Source organism: Lepidothrix coronata, unplaced genomic scaffold (genome assembly GCF_001604755.1).
Source record: "Lepidothrix coronata isolate B3197 unplaced genomic scaffold, Lepidothrix_coronata-1.0 Scaffold47, whole genome shotgun sequence".
Taxonomy (NCBI): domain Eukaryota; kingdom Metazoa; phylum Chordata; class Aves; order Passeriformes; family Pipridae; genus Lepidothrix; species Lepidothrix coronata.
Window position 1 is genome coordinate 1440733 of NW_016690227.1, and position 27622 is coordinate 1468354.

General features: G+C 36.8%; 1 protein-coding gene across 1 annotated transcript in view; it reads right to left on the reverse strand.

The window, feature by feature from the left end:
* Positions 1–27622, reverse strand: part of COBL (cordon-bleu WH2 repeat protein) — a 153894-nt gene that overhangs the window by 41012 nt on the left and 85260 nt on the right. The window contains exons 8-9 of the mRNA XM_017814894.1: positions 10951–11089; positions 7839–8009 (exon numbers count right to left, since the gene is read on the reverse strand). Of these exons, the coding sequence (XP_017670383.1) occupies positions 7839–8009; positions 10951–11089 (310 nt within the window). The remainder of the gene's footprint in view (positions 1–7838; positions 8010–10950; positions 11090–27622) is intronic.

The following is a 27622-nucleotide window of genomic DNA, read 5'->3' on the forward strand; positions in this document are numbered from 1 at the left end:
TGATTTCTCTACCAATCATTCTCTCTTGGCACTTATTGGAGCACTCTAGATGCCACAGAAAGCTTTAAATAATTCCATTTAAAATAGAACAAAACCAGAAATATATCCTTTTCCCATTAATATATTTAGAATATTCTCTCCATATTTTACCTGCCCAGAATAAGTTTCAGTGGTGGACCAGTAGCACGTTTTCTGAAGATAAAAATGGAATGCGTTCAAAGTTTAGTATTCTACAGCCCTGTCACCAGAAAAGGAAAAAACAAATCAATCTGCTTAGTGGGAAAAACAACATTCATTTCAATCCTCAAATATTCCAATTATAAGGAAAAAAAGAGCAAGCATTAAATGTAGAAAAGATATTTAAGGATGTTTTGAGAATCTCTGAATCCTAGATTTTAGTCTCTGAATGACTGAATTGCTAGTAATGAAGTCATTTGTCTGTGAAAGAGGATGGATACTAAACCAATCTGGTCATGCTTTTAAAATGCTAAGACTCAAGCTGATAAAATCCTTCTAGCAGAACACAGTCTTTTTATACTGGCACTAAACCTGACCTACTCCTATGCACTTCTTAAGTATGTATACCAACTATATGCAGTAATTACCACATCTTGTACACAGCTGTCATAGATATAGAGGCAATATCTATGCAATATAATAGCCAACCCAATATGCCACCACCCTCTGTAAGAATGTTTAGAGCAAAAATTTGAGTGTGCACCTGCAAGACACCATCACAGTGGCATCACCTGCAAATATGATTTCATCTTCATTTTCTTATTTGTGATGAGACTGATTTAAAAAAACTAGAAAAAATTTATTTTTTCTTTTTAGTTACTGAAAAAAAGACTCTGAAAACTAAGAACTGAAAAACTTTGTGATCTATTAGGTTAAAATTCACCTTTAACATTACTCCTGCTTGCTTCCTACTGTGGCTCTTGGACAACACTGGCCCCCTCTGGTGGCCACTGTACGAAAAGATATCAGTAAAATACTGTGCACCAGGAAGTTTAATCTGTTTCTAATTCACTGGATCTTGCATGGGTTGAGCACATTCATCAGAACGGGTTTAATAATAATTAAACATCTAATAATAAATTAAACATCTGTCCTTATTCCCTAAGAGCACCGGATGTCAATGACACTGGATTTGTAACACTGGAATTTGTTTTGATTTATAAGTTACCTGTGCATTTACTTGTCCTCCTGAAAGGGTTCAATGATACTTTCCATTTTTTTGTTTGTTTATTTGATTTTCACCCCAGATATCTTACCATGAAGGACAGTATTTGAACAAGCTGTTTGGTTGTGCAGATAAATCCTGAATATATAAAATGTATTTCTTACTAACTCTGGTAATTTTAATGAAAAATTGTACTATAGTAGCCAATTTATTATCAACTTCTCCATGTAATTCTCACTTCATTTCTAATGTCTCCAAGGTTAAAATAAAAGGAGTAAACCCAAGCCACCGTCTTTTCACATCTTTGCTAACCTAAGATTCCATCAAATGGACCTAAACTGACATTCCTTCCTGTTATTGAAAATGACTGAAAAACTTTCATTTTCTTCCAGAATCAGAATTGAGGAGCTGCTAGAAACCCTGAGCTGAAGCCTGGAACAAGCAGGGATTCCCCAATTGTACCTCAGCACCGAGCTGGTGCTCATGAAGCAAACTTCCAGCAAGCTCATGTTCCCAGAATCACACTTTGCTTAAACACTTTACCCCCTTGCACGCACGTAATTAATGAATTAACAATTGTGAAACAGAGTATCTATGCAATTCCACTCAATGGATTTGGATTTAATGAGTGTCACTGAAAGTTCTTTCCCACACTGCGTGTAGCAATAGGAGCTTTTAAACTATGTTAATGTCACAGTAAAATTTCTTATAATTAAGATGATTCCTTGTAAATATGCAGAAATTTTTCTTTTTTTTTTTTGTAAATTCTGTTTAATAGAATATATATACTTAGAACTTCTGAAATCATAATAAACAAAGAATATGAGCTAGTATAAGCAATGATTTTTTTTTTTTAAATTCTGAAAGGCAGATCTAGCCATCTAAAATTGGTCATTAAAATATCTGATAGAGGAATTCCACAAAAAATGTTAATTCCCACAAACATATTTCAGACAAAAATTCTGAATTTTAATTAAAGGCAAATTAAGTGTAAGTAATGAACTTCTGGTGTTTTCACCTACAGCTTTTAAGAGTTTGGTGAGCAGACCACCAGAAAAGAGACCACTTTTCATAGCAAAAATGTCAGCTATGTGGAGAGGAACCATAGCTGTCTTCCTTCAAAGCAATGAAACTTTTTCTTTAAAAATGTAATTTTGTTGAAAACCTGAGCCTCCTTTAAGGAAAACTCGTGCCAATGCAAAGGACTGCTTTGACAATAAACAGTACTTCTACACTGTACTCAATATAAAAAATGTTGTTTCACCACCTCATTATTGCATTTTTATACTAGTCTGAACTCCATGGAGCATGTAACTCTACGGAGCTACAAATAGGATGCAAATAGAGTAATGAGAATGGGTAAATTGGGTTCTTAATCTTCACATTGTGAACACCCACTTTCTTTTTTTTAAGAGAAGACTTAAAATTAAACCATTGTCCTGTCTTAAGAAGGTATTACAAAGTACCTGGCAGCACAGAGAGTTCAATTCTACTCCACTTTTAATAGAAGATCCTTAGAGTACTAAGTATACTTCCCAAAGAATACTTAAAACTTATTAACTACATGTCATATTTGTATTAAAAACTGTCAAACCCCTTTTTAGCCATGTTCCACATTATCTGTAGGAATGCCTTGCTTTCTTATTCTCCATTTCGCCTACCTGGAAAGGATTCAAGATGAATATGATTATTTGCTTGAGGGTAAAACAATAATTTTTCATCATTTAAATTAGAGTTATGTATTGCAAGTCACTCATTTAAATAACATGAATGTCTTAAAGCACAGTACTTGCAAGGTCAGAATAGTTCCGGGTGTGTGCATCATTACAACTCATAAAACCTCTGTTTGTAGTTCAGAATAATTAAAAATATATGTCTTCTGGACCATTCACATGAAGAACTTCATGCAGCACAAAGAAGTTTTTGCTAAGTACAAACCTAGAGCTGATATTTTAATTAGAACTCATTGACTATTCCTAGCACAAGTGTAAAAAGACTTGTGGAACGAGATTTATCTCAAGCAAACAGCGTTTGCATCTTTGTTACAGAAATAGAACACACACCTTGATTTCCACAGGATGTCTTCAGGATCGAGATAAAATTACTCATACTAAGCATCAGGATGAAAGATTATGAATCAGTGCATTTGGTATTGGTTCTCGGTATTCTTTTTAAGCCACTTATAGATCCAACAGATCTTCCTGGGTTTTTTTCTTGGCAGCTTGATTGATAGCCAAGATATAGAAAGAATCTTGCACTTCAACTTGACTAGGCCATGCCCAGTTCTAGTTTTGTTCCAAAGGAACAAAACAGATGCAATAAAAGAAAAATAGAAAAAAACAGAGAATGTAAAATGTTATACCTAGACTAGCAGAAACTAAAAATGAAAAATGTTTTTAGAAACTTTATACTAAAACTTTAGACAGTATGGACAGTAAACACACCCCGTCCCAAAAGCACACTCTTTTGAAACACCAAATTAAATTAAACCATGGCTCAAAATAAAGAGAATTTTGTGGAAAAGAATGACGGATAATATCTTTGAGGCTGATATATAGATTTTTATAACACAGCATACAGTTCTGGAGCATACATCTGACAAATTAATATGAACCACAACCAAAAATAATCAATAATAATTAAAAGAGAATGTGTGAGTTTAAAAATAAAAGAAGCCAAAATCTCAGTCAGAAAAAAAAGGTTCTTTTCCAGCAAGGGAGAAAGGAAGGCAACAGAAGAATCAGGGTAGTAGAGGCAACAGGATGTTCAGAAGTATGAAGGTCATAGGAAGAGGCAAGGTCTGTCAGATGCGCTTGGTATATGAAGGGAATGATGCACAACAGTAGACTGTCAGGGGAAAAGAGTAAAAGGATATAATTATAAATATTGTGTAGATCAGTCAGCAGAATGGCTAGCATGCTCAGTAACATTAAAGATTCAGATACCCAAAGGAGATGTAGGTGCATGAGCACATGTATTAAAATTTAGAATCCCACAGATGCTCTGAGACTAACTCCCTGGGTTCTCGTATAAGCTAACTCCATCCTAACAGCACACCACCTACTGATATGCAGTGTGTCTATGAATTCTGCTTTGCTTGGCCTGAATTTTAATTCTCCAGAAGGTACAAGATAGATGATGATGGAGATTCAACTTCATTCTTTAGCCTCAGATCAGGCTGGATGAATAAGGGTAGTGATGGCAGTATCAGCTTTTTAAGTCACATGTACAAGTTTTCTTGCTTTAGAGACCACTTCTGAGAAAGAAAACACTGGGTCACTTGACACATGCCTTCTGAGGCAGCATACTATGACAAGCCAGCAAAACTCCCTGCCAAGTACCATGTAGTTCTCAATTGATTTAGAACCACGTGTAAGAAAATCAAGTTTCCTCTGTGTTTCTACCTATTTTTGGTTCAAGCTAACAAAGCCCAACTCTTAAAGACTAACCCTAATGACTGTTAAAGACTAGATATACATCTACGGTGACTGAAGAAATATGACTGAACTGCTTGTGAAACCATCTTAGATTTTGTCAAGTGGCTTGTATGACCTGTTCATATGTCAATCATATAATGAAAAAAATTAGATATAGGGACAAGGCTCCTTTCTGTTCTCCTTGTTCCTTAAAATTAACCTGGTATTATCCAGTAACTAGTAGTATCCATGTCTTCTACACAAAATAACTGGTAAATGCTTATACCCACTCCTTCATTCCTTAAAACTTTCTCATTAAGCAATGATTGATTATTTTGATCTATAGTTAAAAACAAAGACAGGTACAAATCATGATTTTATTTCTTCAAAGACAGAACACTTTCTGAAATTTGCAAATCAATCAGTTGTCAAGCCCTTACCCAGTGTGAACCCTGAATTCATTAGTACTTTATCTAGTGCCAGAGTGAAGATTTTAATTTCAGGATCTCACTCTACAGGAAGGTAAATTTTTTATTTTCTTTCACAGAACTTTTAATTTCTTACAGCATATCTCAATGATAGTCCATAACTAGCCAAATAAAGGGCTAATTGTGGAGTTTCACAAGAATACTGAAGTTATTCTAATGAGCTAGCTGACAACATTTCAAGACAGCATGTTTCAATTACTTGTCTAGGTGTAGCAGTCTTTCATTACGTGCATTCTTTATGCCAGGTAAAGTAGCACAGAGCTTACCATTGACTCATATATTGGGAACTTTACAAACCATGTTAGATAACCAAACGTCATGCAACAGAGGCCACAATCTCCATTTCTGCATTCCCAAAGTACAGTCAATCTTAGAATCACAGGCCATGAACAATCTAATTAGTAAGATAAGGAAGGAGAAAGGATCCCATAAACACGTCACTTGAAACATGCAAACAACATGCAGCAAAGGTTCTACCATACCTGAAGTTAAGAGGAAAGGTCATGTAATGAAAATATAAAGATTAAAGAGCAAAAACTGTGAGGAACTGTTGCATTCTTGTTTGTGGAAGGGATTCTCGCAGTTTGAGACAGAAAAGCCCAAGTATCTTACTAAAGGCCCTATTCATGAATTATTTACACTCCCCATAAGTTTGGAAAACTCCATGAAGAGTCATTGCCACTATTCTCTGTGAAATGAAAATTCTTCAAGATGGTTTTCCTAGAGCACAATGGGACAATTCTGTGTTTGCTGGAACAGAATGAGGGGTGAAGCACGGTGCCCCACAGACAGTGGCAGATCATAAGGAGTAAGAAATTAAACTCCACATGATCACAGAATTTTAATTTCTGAATGGGAATTTTATCTTGTGAAAGACATACTGCTCTTTACAGTCACCCACTCAGCAAAGGAAGACCACAATCTTCATGAGAGAAAGCTTTTTTGAGAGAGTGATTTCTGAACAAATACGCCTTTCATCAATAGCTGGCATCAGTGGCTTATCGTCCTTCCCACCTTGTTCTGTGAGAAAACACATTTACTAAGCTTAGAGTTAGGAAGACTGAAAATTTTGTTGTTCTTTGAATCTACCGCCCAAGTCCTATTTGCACTGCTTGAGGCATTCTCAGGCAATAAAAAACATCATTGCAAAACTGTTCTTACGCAGCTCAATAGCTACGGTATCTAAGCACCTTTCAGAATGGCATTAGGCAATATAATTAACATCTGTTGTATGCGCTGCTGTCTCTCATGGGTACATCTATACACGTTTCTCTTGTGTAAATCTATACACTTATCTTTATCTAGGTAGGACACAGCATAATTATAAAGCTAAACTCATCCCTCTCCAACTGATGCTGTAAGTCTAAAATAAGTACCAACTAAGCACTTGCTCTCAGTAAATTGAGGATAATAAAAACTCATGTTATGTTTCTATGAACAAGCTTAATCAAATCCTTTTGGCTGAGATGCTGTGTTTATTTAAGAGCAAATGATCACACTGATTAAATCAGTGCTGCATTGATTAAAGGGTATTTGATCACCAAGGTAGATCAGGAAAGCATTGCAAAATAACAGTGATAGAAACTCAAATGAAGCAGAAATATAAATGCAAAGAAGGCCACAATGGATTTTTAATAAAGAAAACATTGTAGGCAAGTTGATGGTATCTAGAACAAAAAGAAGATTTTAAGTATATGATTTTTGTGCATACACTGGTAAAAATGACTTAGGGTTAATCCTCAATAAGATTCAGGTTTTCTGTTAGTATGATCTCCTTAATTTCTTTCCCTTCCCCCAATAAAACTCATCAATCTGTATTTCCTCAGCACAGATATGAAAAATAACGCTTTAAATTTTGCTGATAATCAACATCAAACACACCAACGTGAATTTATCAGAGTAACTGTTACCTACAGAATACTTTTGGTAAAGAAAATGTCCTGGAAAGAGATCTTTTGTCAACTTAGTAGCTAATAGAGACGATTCTCTATCCCATGGTTAGGAGACACCGTCTTAGCCTTCAAAGGAAGTGCGTCCATGAGATGTCATAATGTACAGAGCTTTGCTGCTTTTACCGGATCTACATGGGTGTGCAGGGCAAGCCCACAGGGAACATAATACATGATCAAAGACTTGGATTGTGTACAAAGATTTAAAGACAGTGGATAAGCATGAAATAGTAGCACGAAAACATGCTTTTCACAAGTACACAAGGACGTGGAAAATACTGTACTTGTCTGATAACTGTTATGCCCCAAGGTGAAGAGACACAAAGGACTATCCATAGATGCCAAGAAAGATGTTAAGAATATACAGCTCCTGTAAATGGTTTAATTTTCCTAAGAGAATACCCTGTAGTTCTCAACCTAGACTGATAGACCTTATGACTCTCAAAGGAGCTTGTCTCTGGGGAGATCAAAAAAATGTTAGTACAGAAAAACAAACACGGGGAATTAATACAACAGATTTTTTTCCTTTCAGTTGCGCATAGCCACAAAGCTTGATGGTTATTTTTAAATGCTTCTATACAATGACCAGGTATTATCTGCAAAACTCTCTCTAAATAAATGTTTTGTTTACTTTACATTCATTAGTTACACTGCATTGGACATTTTGAAAGACAACAGGTTGAAAAAAGGGGGAAAAACAGACACGGATGTCTAAAGAGCAGAGAGGAAAGTCTGGAAAAGTTAACCCTGAAAGCAATCATCAAAAGAACGGAGATGAAAATACATATATTTTCAAACATACGTTTAGGTACCAGCTCTGTTGGCGCTGTAACATCTGCTTCTCTGTAACACTCTGTTGGATCCACAATGTCACTGCCAGGAGGAGGGTAAGGTGGGGGTGGGGGGATCACTAACTGGGGGGGACCACGAGTGGTGCCTCTAGGAGGCTTTTGTGGCACCCGCCGTCCATCACCTACAGGGGGATCAATTGACTAGTTACTTCATTGCAAGATAATGATCGCTCTGCTTATTGCTATTTTTTAAAAACACATTGATTTTCCCTTACCCACATCCAAAGTCTCTCTGGGTCTAATTCTGCTCTTGTTTACTCCCAAATAACTAAGGGAGAAGAAAAAGGTAGGTCTTTCTTAAACCAACAGCAATGGAACCAGAATTGGGTCCAGCACATACATGTACATTAAAACTAACAGTTAAAATCACCGGTTTTGGCAAACATAAGGAAGGAGAAAAATAGTTGAATAAAAAAAAAAATTAAAAAGCTATGTATGAAAATGTGAAAAATGTGTTTTATTTTTATCTTCTGAAATGCAAAACTGTCTGAATTTGTTGATGTCTAGGATACTTTTTGTGGCTATTTTCCTGACTCTGAGAGAAAGAGAAAGATTCCTCAGGTTAGTATTTTGAAGTAGATATCTTACAGATTTTTCTGTTCTTTTTTTTTTTTAATAGGTTTTTATTATTTTGACGTTGTAGAGAAGCAGATGATTAAGTTGTTTTCTACAAAACAGTGTTTGAATCTACCAAAGGAAATGCTCATAACTTTGGCTGGAGGTTTATTTCTCACTATGTGCAATAACAAAACAAATACATGCATCTTTGCACTATATGAATCACTTCCAATATGAAAAAGCTGCTGCCTGTTTGTAGTATACAAACTAGAGCTACTGCAATTTGGAAAGTCCTTAGAGGCTGAAAGTGCACTGAGGAACACGACTAACTGCTTGTTCTCCTCCCGTACCCTGCCTTAAGCATCTTCTGTGGTCATTGCTGAAGATGGACACTGACAGACACATCTTTGGTTTGATCCATTCTGATCATTCCTATACTCTCAGGCTCATGCTTTGGGGCTGCTGAGAAAGGAAGCAGCACTGGGAGGGAGGAAAAAAGATTAAACCATTATGATTTTCTACTTAGGAGTCACTAGCTTCCAGAGGAGTATCTTCCAGAGACACAATTTAATGCTGGCAAACATGCAAGAACTTTTTTACTGCTTTGAGGAAATTTGGCACAATACTTTGTAGTCACAGTAAATGGTTCATTATTGAAGTGAACTTGCCAGTTTGAGAATATTTTTGATAGAATCTTTTGCTTTGATTCACGTGGTTAACTTGAGAGATACATAGGTAGCTTTAATGCTTTTTCCATCATGCGGCTGACTATTTCTTGCAGCACGTTTTTCCCCTCACTACAGTCTTGCTTTTTTCACAGCTTTTATCTCATGCTTTCAGAGCCATATGTGCTTTCTCATTGTTTTCTTGCAAGGGCTCCAAAGAGAGGCTGTTTTACCAACCTTCTCTGGCTGTAACATTTTTTCGTTTAATGAACACATTCATTCAAGAAAGTAGCAGAAAATGAAAAGCACTGAAGACAGGGCTACTGTGGGACGAGTTCTTTGTCAGTGTAAAATAATAAGGCTCCATTAAAGTAAACGATACTACAGAATCCTACATGAGCAGAGTCTGGCCAGCAAGCACTTATGAACATAGTACTGAATGGACTTGAATTGGCTCTGTTCTGTTTTATTTCATCTGTAACATTTTGAGTACCAATGCAAAACAAAATGAACACTTACAAAAAGTTAATGCATCAAATGTCATCAAAAAGTGACCAGCAGTAGGGGAAAGCACAAGAAACAACAGTGTGACATCTGCAGTGGTTAAAAGTAAGCAAATTTGATGAAAACTCCCGTGTTATATGGCACAGTGATAATATTCCCCTTAGAGGGTTTAAATAAGAGATGTCAATGGAGTTGAACATGTCACACGATAATGGACTCCTGCTGCTACATAAATGCTGAGGCATTAGATGTGAAGCATCTACTGAAAATAAATGTTGGAACAAAGCCAAGAGGTTTCTTTCTAAACTGTGAGGCATTTGTAATGCAAGCAATTATGTATGACAGAATGTCATATCTGTATGTCTCAGGCACTTTATGAAACATGAGGTCAAAGGCATGAACTGAAGTGCACTGAGTGCATTACAGCACTTGAAGAATGATTCTCTTAATGTACTGAAAAATGAGTTTCAATATGTGGGGTTATTATCTCATATCTTTACCCATCATAAAATCACTTTGCTTGCTAAAAGCATAATCTCTGGGTCCTCACTTGGGCAGAGCTTCCACCAATATGAATAAGCTACCAGTCAGATAACGACAGGGAAAATGTTTTTCAGTCTTCCTATATGAGTAAATGTGGCGTCACATGCAGCTGAAGGCTACAACTTCTTTTGTTGTCTCCAGCTATGTTTGTCATTCCTTCGAGAGTACCAGTTCTTTTCTTCTACTGATTAGCTAAAGACTCAGCAGAGATTGATTTGTAACAAAAATGAGGGCTAAATTTGAAAGAAAAACTTTACTGAATATCGTCAGTTGATGTCAAACTTTGGGAAGACTACATGAAAATCAAATGTCTTCAGGCTTTAGGAACAGGAGGAGACACTGGACTAGCTTGGCTGTACTTCGGTTCTAGCCACTTCTTGGCTTCATATGCATTCAGTATTGCCTGGCCTGTCTCCATTTACCAGCATTTTCATTTACTATTTCTGTATTTCCATTTACTAGCAAAGTGATTATGATCTTAAAGGCACAGAATAGGCCCAGGGCTAGTGCTTTTGTATATAAACCTTGTGTCAAATATTCAAATAATCTGATGAGTACTATCTACATTTTACTACCCTATGGTACTCTGAACAGTGCTATTCAAAAGAAAAAAAAAAAGAGGTAATATACAAAGACTTATTTCCAGACTTTCATTCTGCAGGGAAGTGTATTTTTTTTCCCCAAGTTACAAAAGTTTCCAAACTCATGGTGTAACAGAATTAAGGCAACTTCAAACAGCAATCATTGAAAGCACATGCATAGGGATTATATAGGAGAAAAGAACGCCTCTCACCCATTGTGCTCTTTCTCTTGTCTTCCCTATCTTCTGTCCTGTTTGGCATGGCAGGAGTGGGTGGAGCAGATGCAGTTGGTGGAAGAGGGGCACGCCTCTTCTTTTTCCTTAAATCATTCAGGGATGCTCCTTGTGATATCTAGCAAAGTTGAAAAATAGACACAAAAAAGGATATGTTTTACTGATGTTGTAAATTGACAGCAACTGAAAAAAAAGGTGTTTGTCATATGACCTAATTTCTCAGCACAGTATATTTATAATGAGCATTTATAGTGACAACAGGCGATTAAAGAGGTACATTAATATTGCACTGAGAAAAGGAAAGAGACGAGACCTGTGGGTGAGTGTTACAGCAGAAATACCAGTCTAGTAGGCATTTGATGGTTTTGGAAAAAGTGAACTAGAGAGCCCAACACTCAGCAGAGCCGAGTATGACACTATGTGTGGTGTTAAGCTTGAGCCATAGCATGATCTTCTTTTTCCATCGGTTTCTTCAAACCTTAACTTATGGTTGAATACTCCAACTGGTAGGTATAGGGAATAAATTCTCTCTCATTTCTTTTATTTTCCTCTGAAATTCTTGTTTAAGGACTACTAAGAGAAGAATCAGAATTGACAGTTTTCCTGCATGATATGAGATCATACTGTACTCTATTTAATGTCTACTAGACTTCACATACTTCTGAAGATCTGTAACACCTTGGATTCCAATAACTGCAACATGCTTGTTGATATGTCAAGACTTCATACTACTTATGCTGCTCCTAAAAATATGAAAAATGTTATTATAAGTGACTTGAATTTCAATGGATTGAATAATATTTTCTGTAGCTTGTTGGAACTTAGCTCTATTTCCTTTTTCTGGAAAAATAATAATAATAAAAACATGTAGAAAAATCTGTTGAAGTTTTATATTTGAAAGGTACTGACAACACCAGTCAGTACCAGGCTTAACTGAAGCAGAGAGTAATGGGAGCTGCCCACACGACATGTGGTTGGCATTCCTCAGTCTATACTTCTTTGACTTAATTGCTCTGTCTGTCCTGATATTCCTGAAGATCTATATACAGAATATAGATCTATATATACAGACTATCTGAGTTACAGAACTGCCTGGTGGTTTTCTACTATTTCAAAGGTCTAAACAATAATAATCATATTTCCTTTAATCCAGAGGATTAATGAACCCTTAAAATACAATTTTTGTGGAAGATTTCAATGAAAAAATAGTAGCTTCACCCTGTTTAAAGCTGTCATCAGAGTTCAGAGGAAAGGCAATCATTTATAGGTGTCTTTTCCTAAATTGAGAAAAAATCTTAGAAGAAATTAATTTTCAAAGATTAGGACATGAATAGAGCCTCCCTCCCTCACTTAGTCTTCTTTTTTAAGAGCACTCAGGAGAGTGCTACACTCTAAAACAGAAACCTTCCAATCCCACCTTTCAGGATGATGTTTTAACCACCATGCCACATGACAACTGGACACTGTCCACCCCCTCTTGGTGAACCTGCACCCTCCTCACAGAGAAACTTGGTAGTAGCTGCACTGGACACAGAGCACATTAACCAGGATGAGCTGCATCTTTGTAGCAAATATGCACACTAAAAGTGAAGAGCACCTTCTTATGTTACCTGGAACAGATTTTCCCTGAACAGCTGTAGGTATCTGTGGTGTAGCTGGCATCCACACTTATTGGAGAAAGCCTGGATGACTGACAGACAGATCTAAACAGTTCTAACTGTGCCTTAATAGAAAACCCCTTAGTGGGTCTAGTCAATATGTGACTAGATGTTGAAAAAAAAAAAGTGCATAGTTTGTGTTTCAAAATCCAAATCACTCTTCTCAATATTTTTGTAAACATTACATGAAACATTTGTCTTATGACAACAGATTTTTCTTTTTTACTATTATCCCTATCATTTTGCCATAGAAAAGGAAAAATCTTGAAAACCTAAAAATTTTCCAGGCTCAATATTTAACAAAATTTTCCTCAAAGCAATTTTCTTCTTGCTCAAACGTAGCTACAGGTGATACACATATATCAGCAACAGGATTATGTCTGGAATAAGGATTGTTTTTAAGGGATGTCCCACAGATGTTGAGTATAGCATATGATATAAACTGTGTGAAGGAAGTTCATATACTCTCTTGCTTCTTTCTACTTTTTATGTAACGTTACACATCAGGATCTTTAATTGTTTTACAGAAGAACTGGCTAATGTGTATACAAATTGTCTTATTCATGGAAACAGTGAATAACTGTAGAAATAATTTTTAGAAGTCAATAAAAAGGACTGGAAAAAGAACACATGGATTCAATCACTGGCATGCCCTGATTACAAACTGGTTTCCAGCCATACACTCTGATTTAAGGAAGTCAGATTCTGATACACCTGCTGGTGATGATATCGTGTGGGGTCTGAATGCCTAATGAATTACAGGAATGTTTAAATGCAATCCACAGAAAAAAATCAGAGCTAACCTGTAACCGAACAAACAACAGCATCACTCCAACCTATGTGTGGGACCATCACAAACTTCTTCCCTTCACAAAGGATTTGAAGGAATCTTGAAATAATTATGAGCCATTTTACAAGATGTTCTCAAGAAAAAGACACATGTTTTATTAATAAGATTTAAACTCCTGATACAGTCATAACTGCCCTGATCCTTCATAGCATTCTATGAAAGACAAGAGGTAGATTGGTATGTAAGGAAGATTTATGGGTTTAGATTTAAAGATATTTTCCTATGACATAATTTAAAGCAGTTGAGGAAAAAATATTTTGATCCAAAAGGAGTCGTTCTATGAAAATCACAGAGATAAATCTTTCAGCTGCAGAATGGCAACATAAATCTTTCCACTAAACTTGATGATACAAAAGCTATTCTGCGAGCTGATTCTGCATTTTCACAGGGCAACAGATGCTTCAACATGTCTAGCACTAGAAACCACAAGAAGTCCCAACTGAACATTAATGTGTCTTAAACAACATTTACTCATATGTCTAATATTCCCTGGACAGGTCATACATTATTAGGCTTTTCACTGGCATATATTGACAAAGGAAAATTCAGTGAGCTCTCAAAACTGGGTGTATGAGCAATCCATGAGGCTGACCACTGTAAGTTACACTGAATAAAATTGTCTATTCAGCACTGAACTTCTCTACCTTGTTTCCTTATTGAGTAGTGTCCCATTGATTAAAAAATGAATGTCCAATCCACACGTACATTACAAACTGCATTCAAAGACAGCAGTCTGATGTCTCCCAAAAACATGTTCTTATGTTGCAGAAGGTATTTGTGTGGGTTACTTAAAATAGTCGCTAAGATCCCATGCAATGAAACAACACATTGCAAAAACAACATACACAGAGATACTAAAAAGTCTGGCACATGGGAACAATTTTAAAGAGGATATTATCTGGAAAGCTCGTCATTTTGATAAAATGCATAGAAATAACTACACTTTAGAAATTAGCAAGCAGTTTCTCTGCATTGGTCATTTTAGTTCTGTACATCTTGGTTTTTCAGTGTAGGATCTCACATGTCTGATAATAAAATGAATAATAAAATAATAATAGGCTTAGTTTTAAATAAACCATATGAATACATTTGCTAGGATAGCATGACTGGTATTTGGACTGACTAGACACAATAGCTTGTGTTACTCTGGACATGTCACTCTCCTGTGGAACAGATTTGGATGGGAGACTCCCAAGCTACTGCCAACATGAGTTTGAGTCCACAGTAATAACAAGCAACTCTTCGAGCAAGATAACCACTTTTCAATCCTGACAACACCACTCTCTATTAGGGCACGCACTTCTGACTTTGAAATTCTGCACTGTGCTTCCTTGCACTGTGTTTGTCTCACCTGAAGCCATACTCATGTCCTCAGCTTCTGAGTGGTTTTGCTGCTGGAAGCGTTCAGGTGCTAAGTGGGAAATCTGGCTTAGAACTAGAGTGCAAACTGCATCATTCTTCTGAAAATAACCTTACCATTAATATTTTAATCAGATATTACAAAATTTTGCATCATTAAGCCTATGCTGCTTAATTTCAGATTTTTTTCTTATAGTTTTGGTGTTAAACAGGATATTTAACACAATTTAGTATCCATTATCAAAAATCAAGCTGTGACTGCAGAAACATCTGTCTTAATAAAAGACAAAAAGCTTAGCATTACTGGATTTTATGGAAATTGCTGAGTTCTTGAACTATTTTATTCATAAAATGAAGAAGACAAAAGCCAAGGATGTCCTTGAATACTTGGCTGATTGGTGACAAAAAGCTAAATTACTTGACACAAGAAAGGCAGTACAAGGTGAAGGGGCAAGCTCATTTTTCCATCTGTTTTTATTGAACACACCCTTTCTGAAATGTCACGGTCAAGGGCAGTTAAAAATTTCATTCTAATCTTTAAACACTTTAGCTTGTCCAGTTAAATGTGTGAGACAGGAAACTATCCATAAACGAATTTGAGATGTTAAATTACTAAGATAGCTCTGATTTCCTTCTTTGCAAAATCTCATTTCTAGTTGCAGTATTATTTCCACTGACGGAAATCACTCTACAACACCAAATATTTTCACATGCATTGAAACATGTAGACTACACAAGTCTGCGGATGTTTGCTTTGGCAAAGAATTGAATTTCCTTCGTTTCTCTAGATACAATGTAATCCTCCTCATTTATGCCTTCATTAAGGGGGGGGACACCAACAAAAACTCTTCAAACACTTAAAAATCATATTTTAAAACCACCACAAAGTGACCTGCTATTAATTTCTCCTCTAGAGAGGAGAAAAATGGCAAAAACAACCACCGGATTTCAATTTCATATTTGTGCTTATCTTTTTAGTTAGAACTATATAATTAACAGAACAATGAACATTTATTAGACTGCAAAATGCACAGTAGGACTGCAACTTTTTTTCTGACAACTTTGTCCATGGGTTTGATATGATCAATGTCATCTTCTTGAGTGACTGCCTTTGAACTGGACTAAGGATTTTATACATCACCTTTTCTTTCTCAGTCTCACACCCTGGATTATAAACTGGATGACTGGTTGGTCTGCTTGTCTGTCCTTAAAAATCTCATAAATGTTATAAAGATCGGCAAAATTTATTTTGCATCTTTGTCCAATTTTCTGCTGAAGGGATGGTTAGTAGCTTAAAATCTGTGTAGGGATAGAAAGTGGAAGGCAATTCACACAAATGTATGACAACGAGTAAGGAGAATCCTACCCTTTCTACTGCCACTAAGGGACATACTTCCCTGGAGCTTAAGTTTCCCTCTAGACTTAAAATTTTGTTCTGTAGAGACAGCCAAGTTGAATTTCTAGTACTTAGTGCTAAATCCTAGGCAATCCTTAGCAGTCTTCTCCATTTTGAGAAAAACATACCTGACTTATTTCCAGTGTTCTACCCTGTTCTATCAGCCCTCTCCTTCTGCAGGCACGCAGAATGCCGGGGAAACATGGTATGGGTTATAAGTTGTGACAATTTCCAATTTCTTTCCAATTTCATGAAACCTATAGAATGGACCTTTAAAGATTACCTGGTCTGTGCCATTCCTTCCCACTACCCACTGCAAATGCCTAGTCAAGTCTAGTTCCTTCCAGTACTTATGAAGGGCAGCCAAAAGCCTCTACTTCCACAACCTTCTGACACCAAGAAAAGGGGAGAATAATAAGGTAGTACCACAGTGTCAATTAGATGTATTACTAGGACTGTAGCATAACATGTCTCTACATCAAGCTAACCCCCAGAAATATAAGATTTTTGTCATCCGAAATTACAAATAGACTCTGCTGCGAAGACTTGTTAGAGAAATGCACTATAGCACACTGCTTGCTATCCATGCCTGGAAGTGCCACCAACATAGAGTTGAACAGGGCTCAGGGGTTGTCTATGGGGTCTCAGGGGTTGAGAAATGATATTCTCATTACGATGGGCACACTGCAAACAAAATGACACACCTATTTCTCACAGTGACCTACATCATCTATCCTTTAAAGACATGAAAAACTTAAATGGTATGCCATCACAGGAACTGGATTTACATTCTGCTTTCCCTATTTCCATTACTTTTGGGCTACGACTGTGAATATAACCCCAAAAAACCCGTGGAGTACTGTGTCCAGTTCTGGGCTCCTCAGTACAAGAAAGACAAGGAGTTACTGGAGACAGTCCAGGGAAGGGTCACAAAGATGATTATGGGCCTGTAGCATCTCCTTTATGAGGAGAGACTGCAGAAGCCAGGTCTGTTTAGAGAAGAGGAGACTGAGAGAAGATCTCATCAATGCATATAAATATCTCAAAGATGGGTGCCAAGAGGATGGTGTCAGAGTCTTTTCAGTGGTGCCCAGAGTGGTGCAGAATGAGGAACAATGACCATAAACTAAAACACAAGAAGTTTCACCTCAACATGAGGAAGAACTGCTTTATGTTGAGGGTGGCAGAGCACTGGAACAGGCTGCCCAGAGAGGTTGTGGAGTCTCCCTTTCTGGAGACATTCAAAACCCACCTGGATGCATTCCTGTGTAACTTGCTCTAGGAGAGCCTGCCTTGCAGGTGGGTTTGACTAGATGATCTCCAGAGGTCCCTTCTAACTCTAACAATTCTGTGAAAAATAGCTTGAAGTAGCAGAGAACAGTTTTTACTAGATTATACTTGTGATGTTTCCCCTTGTTTTCTTATTTGGCTAAACAGTAACTAGAATGGTATTCTATTAAGCCATAAAATTAAACCTGATTTACACAGCACACATTACTTAGTTAATTTTTCTATTCTGTAATTTCTTTACCTTTTTAATTTAGGATCTAAGTAAGGTGGAGTTAGAAGCAAAATCTGAAAAGCGATGCAAAGCCAGTTTCTAAATTAAGCACGATGTTAGGGTCATTTTTCATCGCTTACTGAATGCCAGTTCTTTAGAAGTCTTGCTGCTCAAAATGATCTTTGTCCATTAACTTCCCCTAAATACTGTGCCCAACAAAGCCTCATAATTACTTGACACATACTTTCTCTTTAATGAGAGTTAAAGCTTATGATGACATCAGCCTGTCCTATTTGTCTGAGACTTGCAAGCCAGATGAAGTTTACTTACTAAATGTTGCAACCCTGCCAAAATTCAGGGCTGCATAGAACAGTATGTTCCGGCCATAATGTCTTGCCAGTTTTCAATGAAGTGCTTGACAGAGACCACATGTGGAGGTCAAGTGATATTATCATGATCTCACCAGATGGTAAGTTGTGGTATTATTCCCAAGGCAGGTAGTATAGTCTGTTCAGAAACAGTTGGCAGGTGAACTATGAACTCACAGCCAGAAGCAACTGGATTACTGCAAAAGATCAAGAGCGCTATTGATGCTGGCAGAAGGACTATTCCAAGGATTTTTCTTGCACATAATTCAAGGACTCAACTCTCCAGACATATGTTTTCCTGCAAAGAAACCAGAAATCTTCCTGCCAAACAAATTTTCTATTCTTGCATGATTATTATGTGATGTATGTTAAATTGTAATATAAAGACACTGCAAGCTCACCTTGCTTGTGTTCTTGTATACATATTAAGCATCATCAGGTCATTCTGATGTTAATTCAGAGGTTGTATCTACACAGGTTAGAGTGCAGGACTGGACTACTTTTCAGAAAACAACAAGAAAGTAGACCACGGAGGAATCTTACAAAATTTTGTAATTACGTTTTCCACTCCTCTAAAGCAACAGCCTATCCAAGTCAAAATGTGAAACACTCAGCGCTTCACCGAGTCCAGCCTTCAGTTCAAGTAGGTAAGCAATACAAATCACCACTAAACTGACATTGCTACCATTTCCTAGACAAAGTTTCAGAAAACCTATTTCTAAAACTGCAATAAAGGCATCAGTGGATTCCTCTTACATTGTAGCAGGGTTTTTTTAATAGGTTAAAGAAGCAATACTCTTATTTCATAAAAAGACATAATTTTAAAGCAGACTTCAAAATTTTAAGTTCCTCTGATGCAAAACATATTAACTGACTGTGAACATTATCTGAGTAAAGAGAGATTCTCAAAGGTCCACTGTAAAATGAGTCTTACCCCCCCTTGCACTTCTGAGAGGCTGCAGCTTCTGGCTTATACGAAAACTTCCACTGAAATTCTACACTAACATCCTAGTTCACACTGGTCAAACTTCAGGAAAAATTATAATCAAGTGCAGGTAATCACTTCTTAACTGAGAAAGCTGATTCCTTTTAATTATTTCATCACATTGGGACACCTTACTCTACTTAAAATTACAGGACAAGAGTTCGAAAAAAAGAAGTGACACTAAAGCTGCTGGAAAATAAGTTGGCTACCTAAAAAAAATCTGTTACCTAAAATTACTATAATGCTTTCTGCATGTTTTAAGCTGAGACATGTGCTGCTAGTAAATAAATGTGCAGCAACACAAAGTTGAGCATTAGGAGCAGTATAGAGGATGGGTGGCAATTTGGACTGAAACAACGGAATTCTTTAGATGCATAGAGAAGAAAATTCAGTAATATAATATTAAAATATAACATATCCTTAACTGATACTCTTTGAAGATGTTGAGAAAGTCATCTCTACACTGCATGCATCATCTAGCTGTAGTCTTTAATAACCACTTTAAAAGAATTAATGTGTTTAAGTGTACATACACCAGAACTAATTTTTGGAACTGTTTCTCTCATAAAAGAAGCACAAATTACTCCCTTTCTCTAGCAGCTTTTTTTAGCCTTCCTAAATCTGATGCCTTACACGACAGCAAGATAAGCCTTCAGCCATCACTGCACTTTACTCTTTTCTTTTAATTTGGGCCTGCATCATTTATCCAAACCAGAGTGCAGCTGTTAGCTAAATTAAACATCCAAACTGCACAGCAAACATTATCTGATGTGCTGTCAGCTACTTTCATGTTTGCCATCTGAGCATTGTTTTGTCAGACGTGAACAAGTATGAATACTTCTCATTCAGCTAACTCAATGTCATATTTAAAGGTCTTCAGGAAAAAATTAACAAATGGCCTTCAAACTGGAAATTCAGGCAATTAAGTGAAAGTCATTAAGAAAAGCTCCACTTTTATGCATATTTAAGAAATATTTCCCGATCCTTTGAGCAAAAGTGGATAGATGCAGGGAAGCAGCACACCTGAAGAGATCTATTCAACTTGCAATTTCCTGAAAGGTAGAAATATCATCATTTGTTATGTAAAACAACAGCCCCATCATTGCACAAGACAGAAGTGTCCCAACCGTGCCTTCCTCAGAGGACCTGAAATCTAGAGAATATATCTGGCATGCATCTGGATCTGATACTGAGTTCAAATGCAAAGGGATCAAGTTTTTCATGCTGCTTTTATTTTGTCAGTGAAAGGCACATATTCAGTAGAGTGCACTGGACATCACCCATAAAGCTCCCAGCCACCAGCAATATGAGCTGCATAAGTGCATCTCAATATTCTGAGATGCAGCCCAGGGGAGGCTGCAAATATGACCCTCAGAGTCCCGTGGGGCTCTTTGATACTGCAGTTACACTACTAAGTTGTAAAATCTATACCAGGCAAATTGCTTGAGGGTTCATGGTGCAAGATTCTTATTGGTCATAGGATTTACTGGCAATACTTATAGCTTCATTCTGCAAATGCAGTTTTGCACTCAGGAGCACTAAACAAAGAGATCGATGATTGGGAATAGCAATCAAAGACAGCTGTTTCTGCTTTTAAATGAGAGACATGTTTGCCTGGTCATCAAATTACCACTGATAAGAAGACCTAGTGAAGTCATTGTGAATGATGCAAATTACTTTTCTGGAGTGATATCAAATCATATGAGACAATTATTTGGGCATGACTCTCTTGGATATTCTCCAGAAACTGCTGCATGGGTTAGATCAAGGGTTCTGCTCAGGCTTCTGTATCAGACTGTGGCAAACAGAGAACAGCTGAAGAAAAGTATGTTCAATACTACCTTCCCCCAAAAACTTTTGCAGCCACCAATCATCTTCACGTCAGAGACTTCCCGGTGTGGTTTATATTTAAAAATTCACAATGGAATTGTCATCCTTGCAGCATTTGTTCAGTCTCCTCTTAAGCCTATACAAACTTTTAGCATCCACATCAACCCTGGTGGACTGCTTGCACGAAGAAAAACACACTTGGCTTTGGGGGTTTGCCCATTTCCTACTAGCTTCAGATGCTCTGGTAATGGCTGGCTGAACAGTCAAATCCCCTATCATAGTCTTCAGTCACTTTTTTCAAGATGAAGAATCATGGTTTATTGAAGTTGCACTGTTGTCCCTGTACTAAACTACTCCACGCCTTTCATTATCCTCGACGTCCTTCCATGTGTCTTGTCCTAATCTGTAATACCCTTCTGGAACAAGGGGAACACTGTTGTAGTATTTAAGACAGCACAATAAAGCTCACATACAATGCTGTAATAAATGTATCTTTTTACCCTCTTTTCCTCTCTTCAAAAATGCTCTGAATACGATTTGCTTTTTTGATTGTCATTGAGCTTTGAGCTGATTTTTTTCAAATTAGTATGTTTTCTGATTCTAAGATCTTCCTAACTGCTTATTGCCAACTGAGAGATCAATATTTTGCAAGGTATTTCAGGAAATCCAGAGTGGCCTTTTCTCATGTATACCACTTTACGCTTCCCTACATGGAATTTAACTGCTTTCACCTGCAAGTGCTGCCACGTGAGGAGGCTTATATTTATTTTAATTTTTCTTATACTTTGCAAACACCAACTCTACCTTTCAACTTTTTTCTCTGAATTTCTTCATGAAAACCCAGAATGTGACATCAGTAGCATTTAGCAATACTATTCAGTAATTTTTTTTCCCTATTTCTTTGCTCCACATAGTAGAAAGAGACTTAATACAGATACAGTTGATACAGTTATTTTATACAATCTTTTCTATTTCAGATAGCATTGCAGTCTCCCGTGCATCATCTTGAGAATACTTTGCACAACTGCTGCTCAGACAAAGGAACTAGAGCGTGTTCCTTAGACACAGGAACTAAAGTGCATTCCTTAACTATGTTGTTATACAAGCTTGATGTTCATTATCTGCCTATGTCAGCAACCTTAACCTGTGAAAAATGTAAAGCAAAGTTGAACTGTTTTACCATCCTAGGAGAACAGCAGAAAACCCCCTGGCCAAAGAATAAGACAAAATACATTATTTCTGTATGTTTTTATGAGCAAAGGAAAAAGATGCCATCGTACTCATAAACTCTCAACATGTATAGAAATGCATAAATTAAATAAATAGGCTTCTAAACAAAATTTCAGACAGAATGACTGGAATAAAAGCACCAAAAAGAGATAGGAGCTAAAAGCCTAATGGAAAGTTTTGTAATTACCATGCAGTATTTACAGCCAAATACATCCAAAATAAGCAATTGCTAAATGAATTCGATGTGAAATACAGAGAAATAAATGTAATCTCCATTTTTAATTGGTTTATCAGTAAATATCTATTTATCTGTATCAACACAGAGATAGACACAGCTACTCTTTGACCTTATTAAAATACTGCCTCTTATTGTGCAGAAAGGCCCCAACCTCCTAATCTGGCATTATGCAGCAGTAAATGTGCACTCCAGCATCTAATATCCAAACTCTAATACAAAAAAACTATGTTCCTTCTTTAAGGCTTATGTAACTTAGGCACTTGAATAGTGTCCTAAACAAAGAGCATCTTTAATAAAGATTCAATATCCTTGCCCTCACCACAAAAATGCCGTCGAGAGATATCCCATAGTGCCTGAGGATTCTAACAAGTCTGCCACAAACACTGGAGAACATAGCTAACACTCATGGCATCCTTAGTTAATGAACAAAGGCAAAGGAACTTTTAAAAATAACATGCACCATTCACATTTTCAGGCCTTTGTGCACAAAAAGAAAATTGAATCAGAAAAATTAAAAAGACGTACAAACCTAGTCATTAATTAACTTCTAATCAACATTTTAAACAAATTAAAAAGTCAGTCAAGTGTTCTCCCGTCTCCTTTGGAACAAATCCTCCTTCATATCCTTGGCAAACTTACAAAACCCTGAGAAGTGATCTAGAAGATGCAGTATTTTGTAAAAGTAAAAGACACATCTTGAAAAATATCTTTTTCCTACGGCAGAAACTGATTCATTGCATCCTTCCTCAGAATGTGAAAAAAAGTATCTGTTACTCTCAAAGCAGACTTCTGGATACTCCACAGAAAAAACCCAAACCAAAACAAAGCAAACCAAAAATACATTCACAGAACACTTAAGAGAGAAAGGAAATGTGTCATAAGAAAAAGGTTGAGAAGACCTCACCCAGAAGACCTCTTAGTCAAAAGAAACCTCCCTTCCTTTATGAAAGATGATAAAAAAAACATGCATTCATATCTTGTTGACTTTAGTAGACATTTCTGGCTTAGGTGTAACCTATGAAAGGGAGATAACTAATCTGAGTCCATCCACCCTTTTGCTGAATTCTGGGTTTCTTATTAAAACAGAATACAACTGTCAGATGTCCCCCATGAACTGCTCATTACCTTTCACCTTACACAATAGTACAGAAATAAAGTACAAGGTAGAAGGGAAGAAAATACCTACAGCATAAACCTATCCTGTCTCAGTACAAAAACCAAGCAAACCCCTCCTCCAAGTATGGCTACAATAATTTCTACAACAACTAGGATCAACCAACTAGGTAAATCTAAACTAATTGGAAACTTTTGCTCTTGGGATACAGGACTCTGGTCAGAGGGAAATTATAACAATAATAAATTACAGTAGATGCACAAAGGAAGAGGTAGAAGACAGTAAGCTGGTGAGAGTACACTGTTTCTAGAGGTAATGTTAATTAAGTGGGTTTTAGACACCTGCCTACAATATATCTCAGTTCTGTAAGAAGCTGTGGTAGATGTTCTCATTCAGCTGTTATTCTTCCACCCTTCAACTTCCATACAATTGCAGTTCCTGCTGGTATCATGCCTCTTCCATAAAATGACCATTTTCATAGTCCAAGAAAATATGTGAGAAAAAAAGGCTGTCATCAGGTTCTTTTTTCCTAACCACTTGGCTGTTTCTCAGAAGGAAAGACTACTGTAGGAGTATTATTATTTGACATACCAGATTTATTTGAAATACTCTGGACAAAGCAGATTCAGGACTCACAAGGCACACAGACAGAGAGCTCTATTGATGACATCCTTACTGACACAGATGTACGTATCAAAAATTCACTCTACGCTGTTCCTATAGGATCCGTATTCACCACTTTAGGGCTTAATTTGCAGTAAAATAATTAATTTTGAAAACCTGAGGAGAACAGCAGAAAAATGTGATTTCATACCGATCAACATTATCCTTGCAGCCAGCTAACTACAAATCTGTGACCTTCAATTAAAAGAAGTAAGGAGGAAGAGTGGTTATCACTTTGTGCAAACATGCATAAAAGATAACTGTGCAAAAAACCCTGCTGTGCTGGGGGGACATTAGTGGAAGAAATGTTTGCTTTGTTCAAATTTTTATACTAACAATCTCAATTTAAACTCCTTTTGCAATAGAAGGTGGCACAGTGAAAAATAATATGATATTAAAATCACAGTGACCAGCTATTGAGTTGCTGAGCAACCAAACGTAGCTTCTGACATCTTAAAAGTTCAGAAAACATCAACCTCCAAACTCAGCTTCCTACTTATGGACAGCTGAACTAACCATTTCTAAAAATTCTGGCCACCGCTTTAAAATACTTCTTACTTCTAAAGAAGATAATGAGTCACAGTTCCAAGTGGCTTCCAAGTCCATGCCTGTAGCATACATACACAGACATGGGAAATTTGAGAACTGCAAATTCGGAGACTGATTCTGAAAATTTGGATGAGTCTGTGGTTTAATAATTCTTTGAACAAATTTAGCATGTTAATTATTATTTCAACATAAAATTATTAATAAATGCATTTCCTTCACCACCTGTCCTTTACTTTTACTACTTGAACATTATTCTATGGTTCTTGCCAGCAGACTGAATTCCAGGTATGTTTTCACTACATGCTGTGCTCACTTGCAATATCATTTAAAGTATTTCAGGGTTGCCTGCAGATGGGCACAAATTCAATGGCTTCCAGAAGGACATTTCACTAGAGTATTTTTCCTTCTTTTGACACACTTGTTAATATGCTCAATCAAACAACAGGGACATAAGCTTTCAGTCCCTGTTACATTCTATTTATATTGGTTTATGTATAAAATGACAGTGGATAGACACAAATTCTGCTGTGAAAAAGGCAACCCTACCAAAGGCAAGACGCCTAACCCAGGGTCCTGATAGCTCTGCAGCACTCCTATCAACAATTGCCAGCAGAATCATAACTCTTTTAAGTGCAATATGCAGTAGAACCAGAGAACACACATTGCAGGAGGCTGCTATGTCCTACAGGAGTACAGAAACACTTGAAAAAGAAAGAAAAAAAAAAAGAAAAAAGCCATCCTATGTGGTGGTCAGTATAGGAAATCATCAAGATGGCAAAACCATAGCAATTACTGACAATATCTTCTATGTAAGCAAGAAATTTGGCAAATTTTTAATGTATCTTATTTTCTCCAAGAAAAATAGGAAAGTCTCATTTACATTTGTTCACATTAAAATGATTCTCTTAAAGGTAAATTTGCCATTTAGGCATAAAATTGGTTAATTTTAACGGCGGACGATGAGAAAGAAAACTGCCAGCAATGATCTGAGTAAGCTCTCTTTGGTTGCAATATTCCTTTTTATTTATGTGAGTAACGCTCTTCAATGAATAAGTTACAAGTGATGAAAAAACATTAGCCTTGGTAAAAAACTGGGTGCAAGTATCCTGCTCTAAATTTATGGCCTCGACCAAGAATTCAGAGTCAATAACCATCCTCAGCAACCCAAGCTTGAGATCTAAATGGAGAGGAGAGAGGAACATAAGAAGCAGGGCAAAATCCACAGTATGTTACGTACATTAGTTTGTCTATAGCAACATACAGGAAACTATATAAAAATGGAAATAAACCTGAAAATTGTGTTGGTTTATAATGCAATCTTCTAAAAGTGTGAGTCCAGTTCTTCACCTGCACTAAAAACAATACATAATATATAATATACGTAATATATAAGCCCACTGTCTTGCCACAGAACAACTAAGATTAAAGTCTGTGAACCAAATGTTAGAATATTGTATCTGATATATTGTCCTATTCTTCTATTAGTACAGGAATTTGACTGGCTAGTAACAAATCCCAGATACCTCTGTTTGTTACATCGACGTAATGTGAGACAGCGCTTCTGTTCTGAAAATCACAGCGGCTGAAATAGCACACAGTTCATTTATCACAGTCTACAAGTTGCACTTCTGACTTTTGAAGTTGACATCAGAGCTAGTTAACTCATGAAGGCACTGAAGAGCCCTCATCTACCTCTATGTTGTCTCCAAAAAGCCCCATGATCTTTTTCTGAATAAACCACTCCTTTTCATAGAAAAGGCTCTTGAAAAAGTCCCTGGGGCTGTCTTTATCATCCCCCTCGCTCCAACTTCTGTATTTCCCCATACATGTTAAAAAAAATGAAAAAGTAATTATTCCCATAAACTGATTTGCAGCACATAATACTTTGACTTTCAAAAAACTCTAATACTCAATTTGACAGTTCTTCCAGGTTCTTCCAAAAGCGTAGTTTTTTCCAAGAAAAACAAACTTCTATTTCTTTTAAAGAAAGGTGACTGAATAAATCTCTACTGTGTAATCTTGTCAGATTTCACGTGTGGCTTTCCTCTCTGTACTCTGTCTACAATGTCATACTCACACATGTCTTCTCTTACATTTTGTCTATATGGTGCATGCTTTTTGGTGGGAGGTAGGGGAATCAGTTTACACTATGCCTACCCTAAGGTGGTCCCAACTCTTCTGGCACATCATCTAGAGCGCTGTGACAGACAACAGAGACTGTCTGCAAAGGGTGTTCAGTTTTAGCTCATGCCTACAGTGTTTTGATCTACTCTTTGGACAGTGTGTGCTCCATGTTGCAACTTAAGAAAGGAGGGGACCTCCTTGCTTCTTAAGGATGAAACCTCCTGGATTACATATTGAAATTGTTACATACCCTGGGTCTTTTGAAGAATATTTTTTTCAGGTGACTTCTCATTATTCTAAATAGTGTCACTTGGAAAATGTTTTAAAAAAAACAGGGGGAAGTCTCCAGGGAAGAAATCTGTAGACTCTTCTTTGACTCTGAATTCTTTTCCAAACTATTTAGTGCATGTTCAGCACACTCTGGATAGACATGAATATTTTCTAGAGGAGATTTAAAACAGTTACGGAGGGAATACTACCTTCAAATAGACACGGAAAACTAATGTTGCTGCAATAAAAAGTAAGTTAATGCAGAGGCCTTATCCACAAGGAGATAAATTATTTTAAGCCCCACAGGAACAAAAGCTGCAATACAGTAAAATTATATTGCAGTAAGTCACTCATCCAGGTAAGTGAGTGGAGAGAATCTAAATGTACAGCATGAATTAAAACACCCTTGTCTTCATACACATGGGAATTTCTGATTGTAATCACTAGGCAGGGAGATGAGATATACATTCCTAAAGAATCATCTACACCCTTGTCTTCATACACATGGGAATTTCT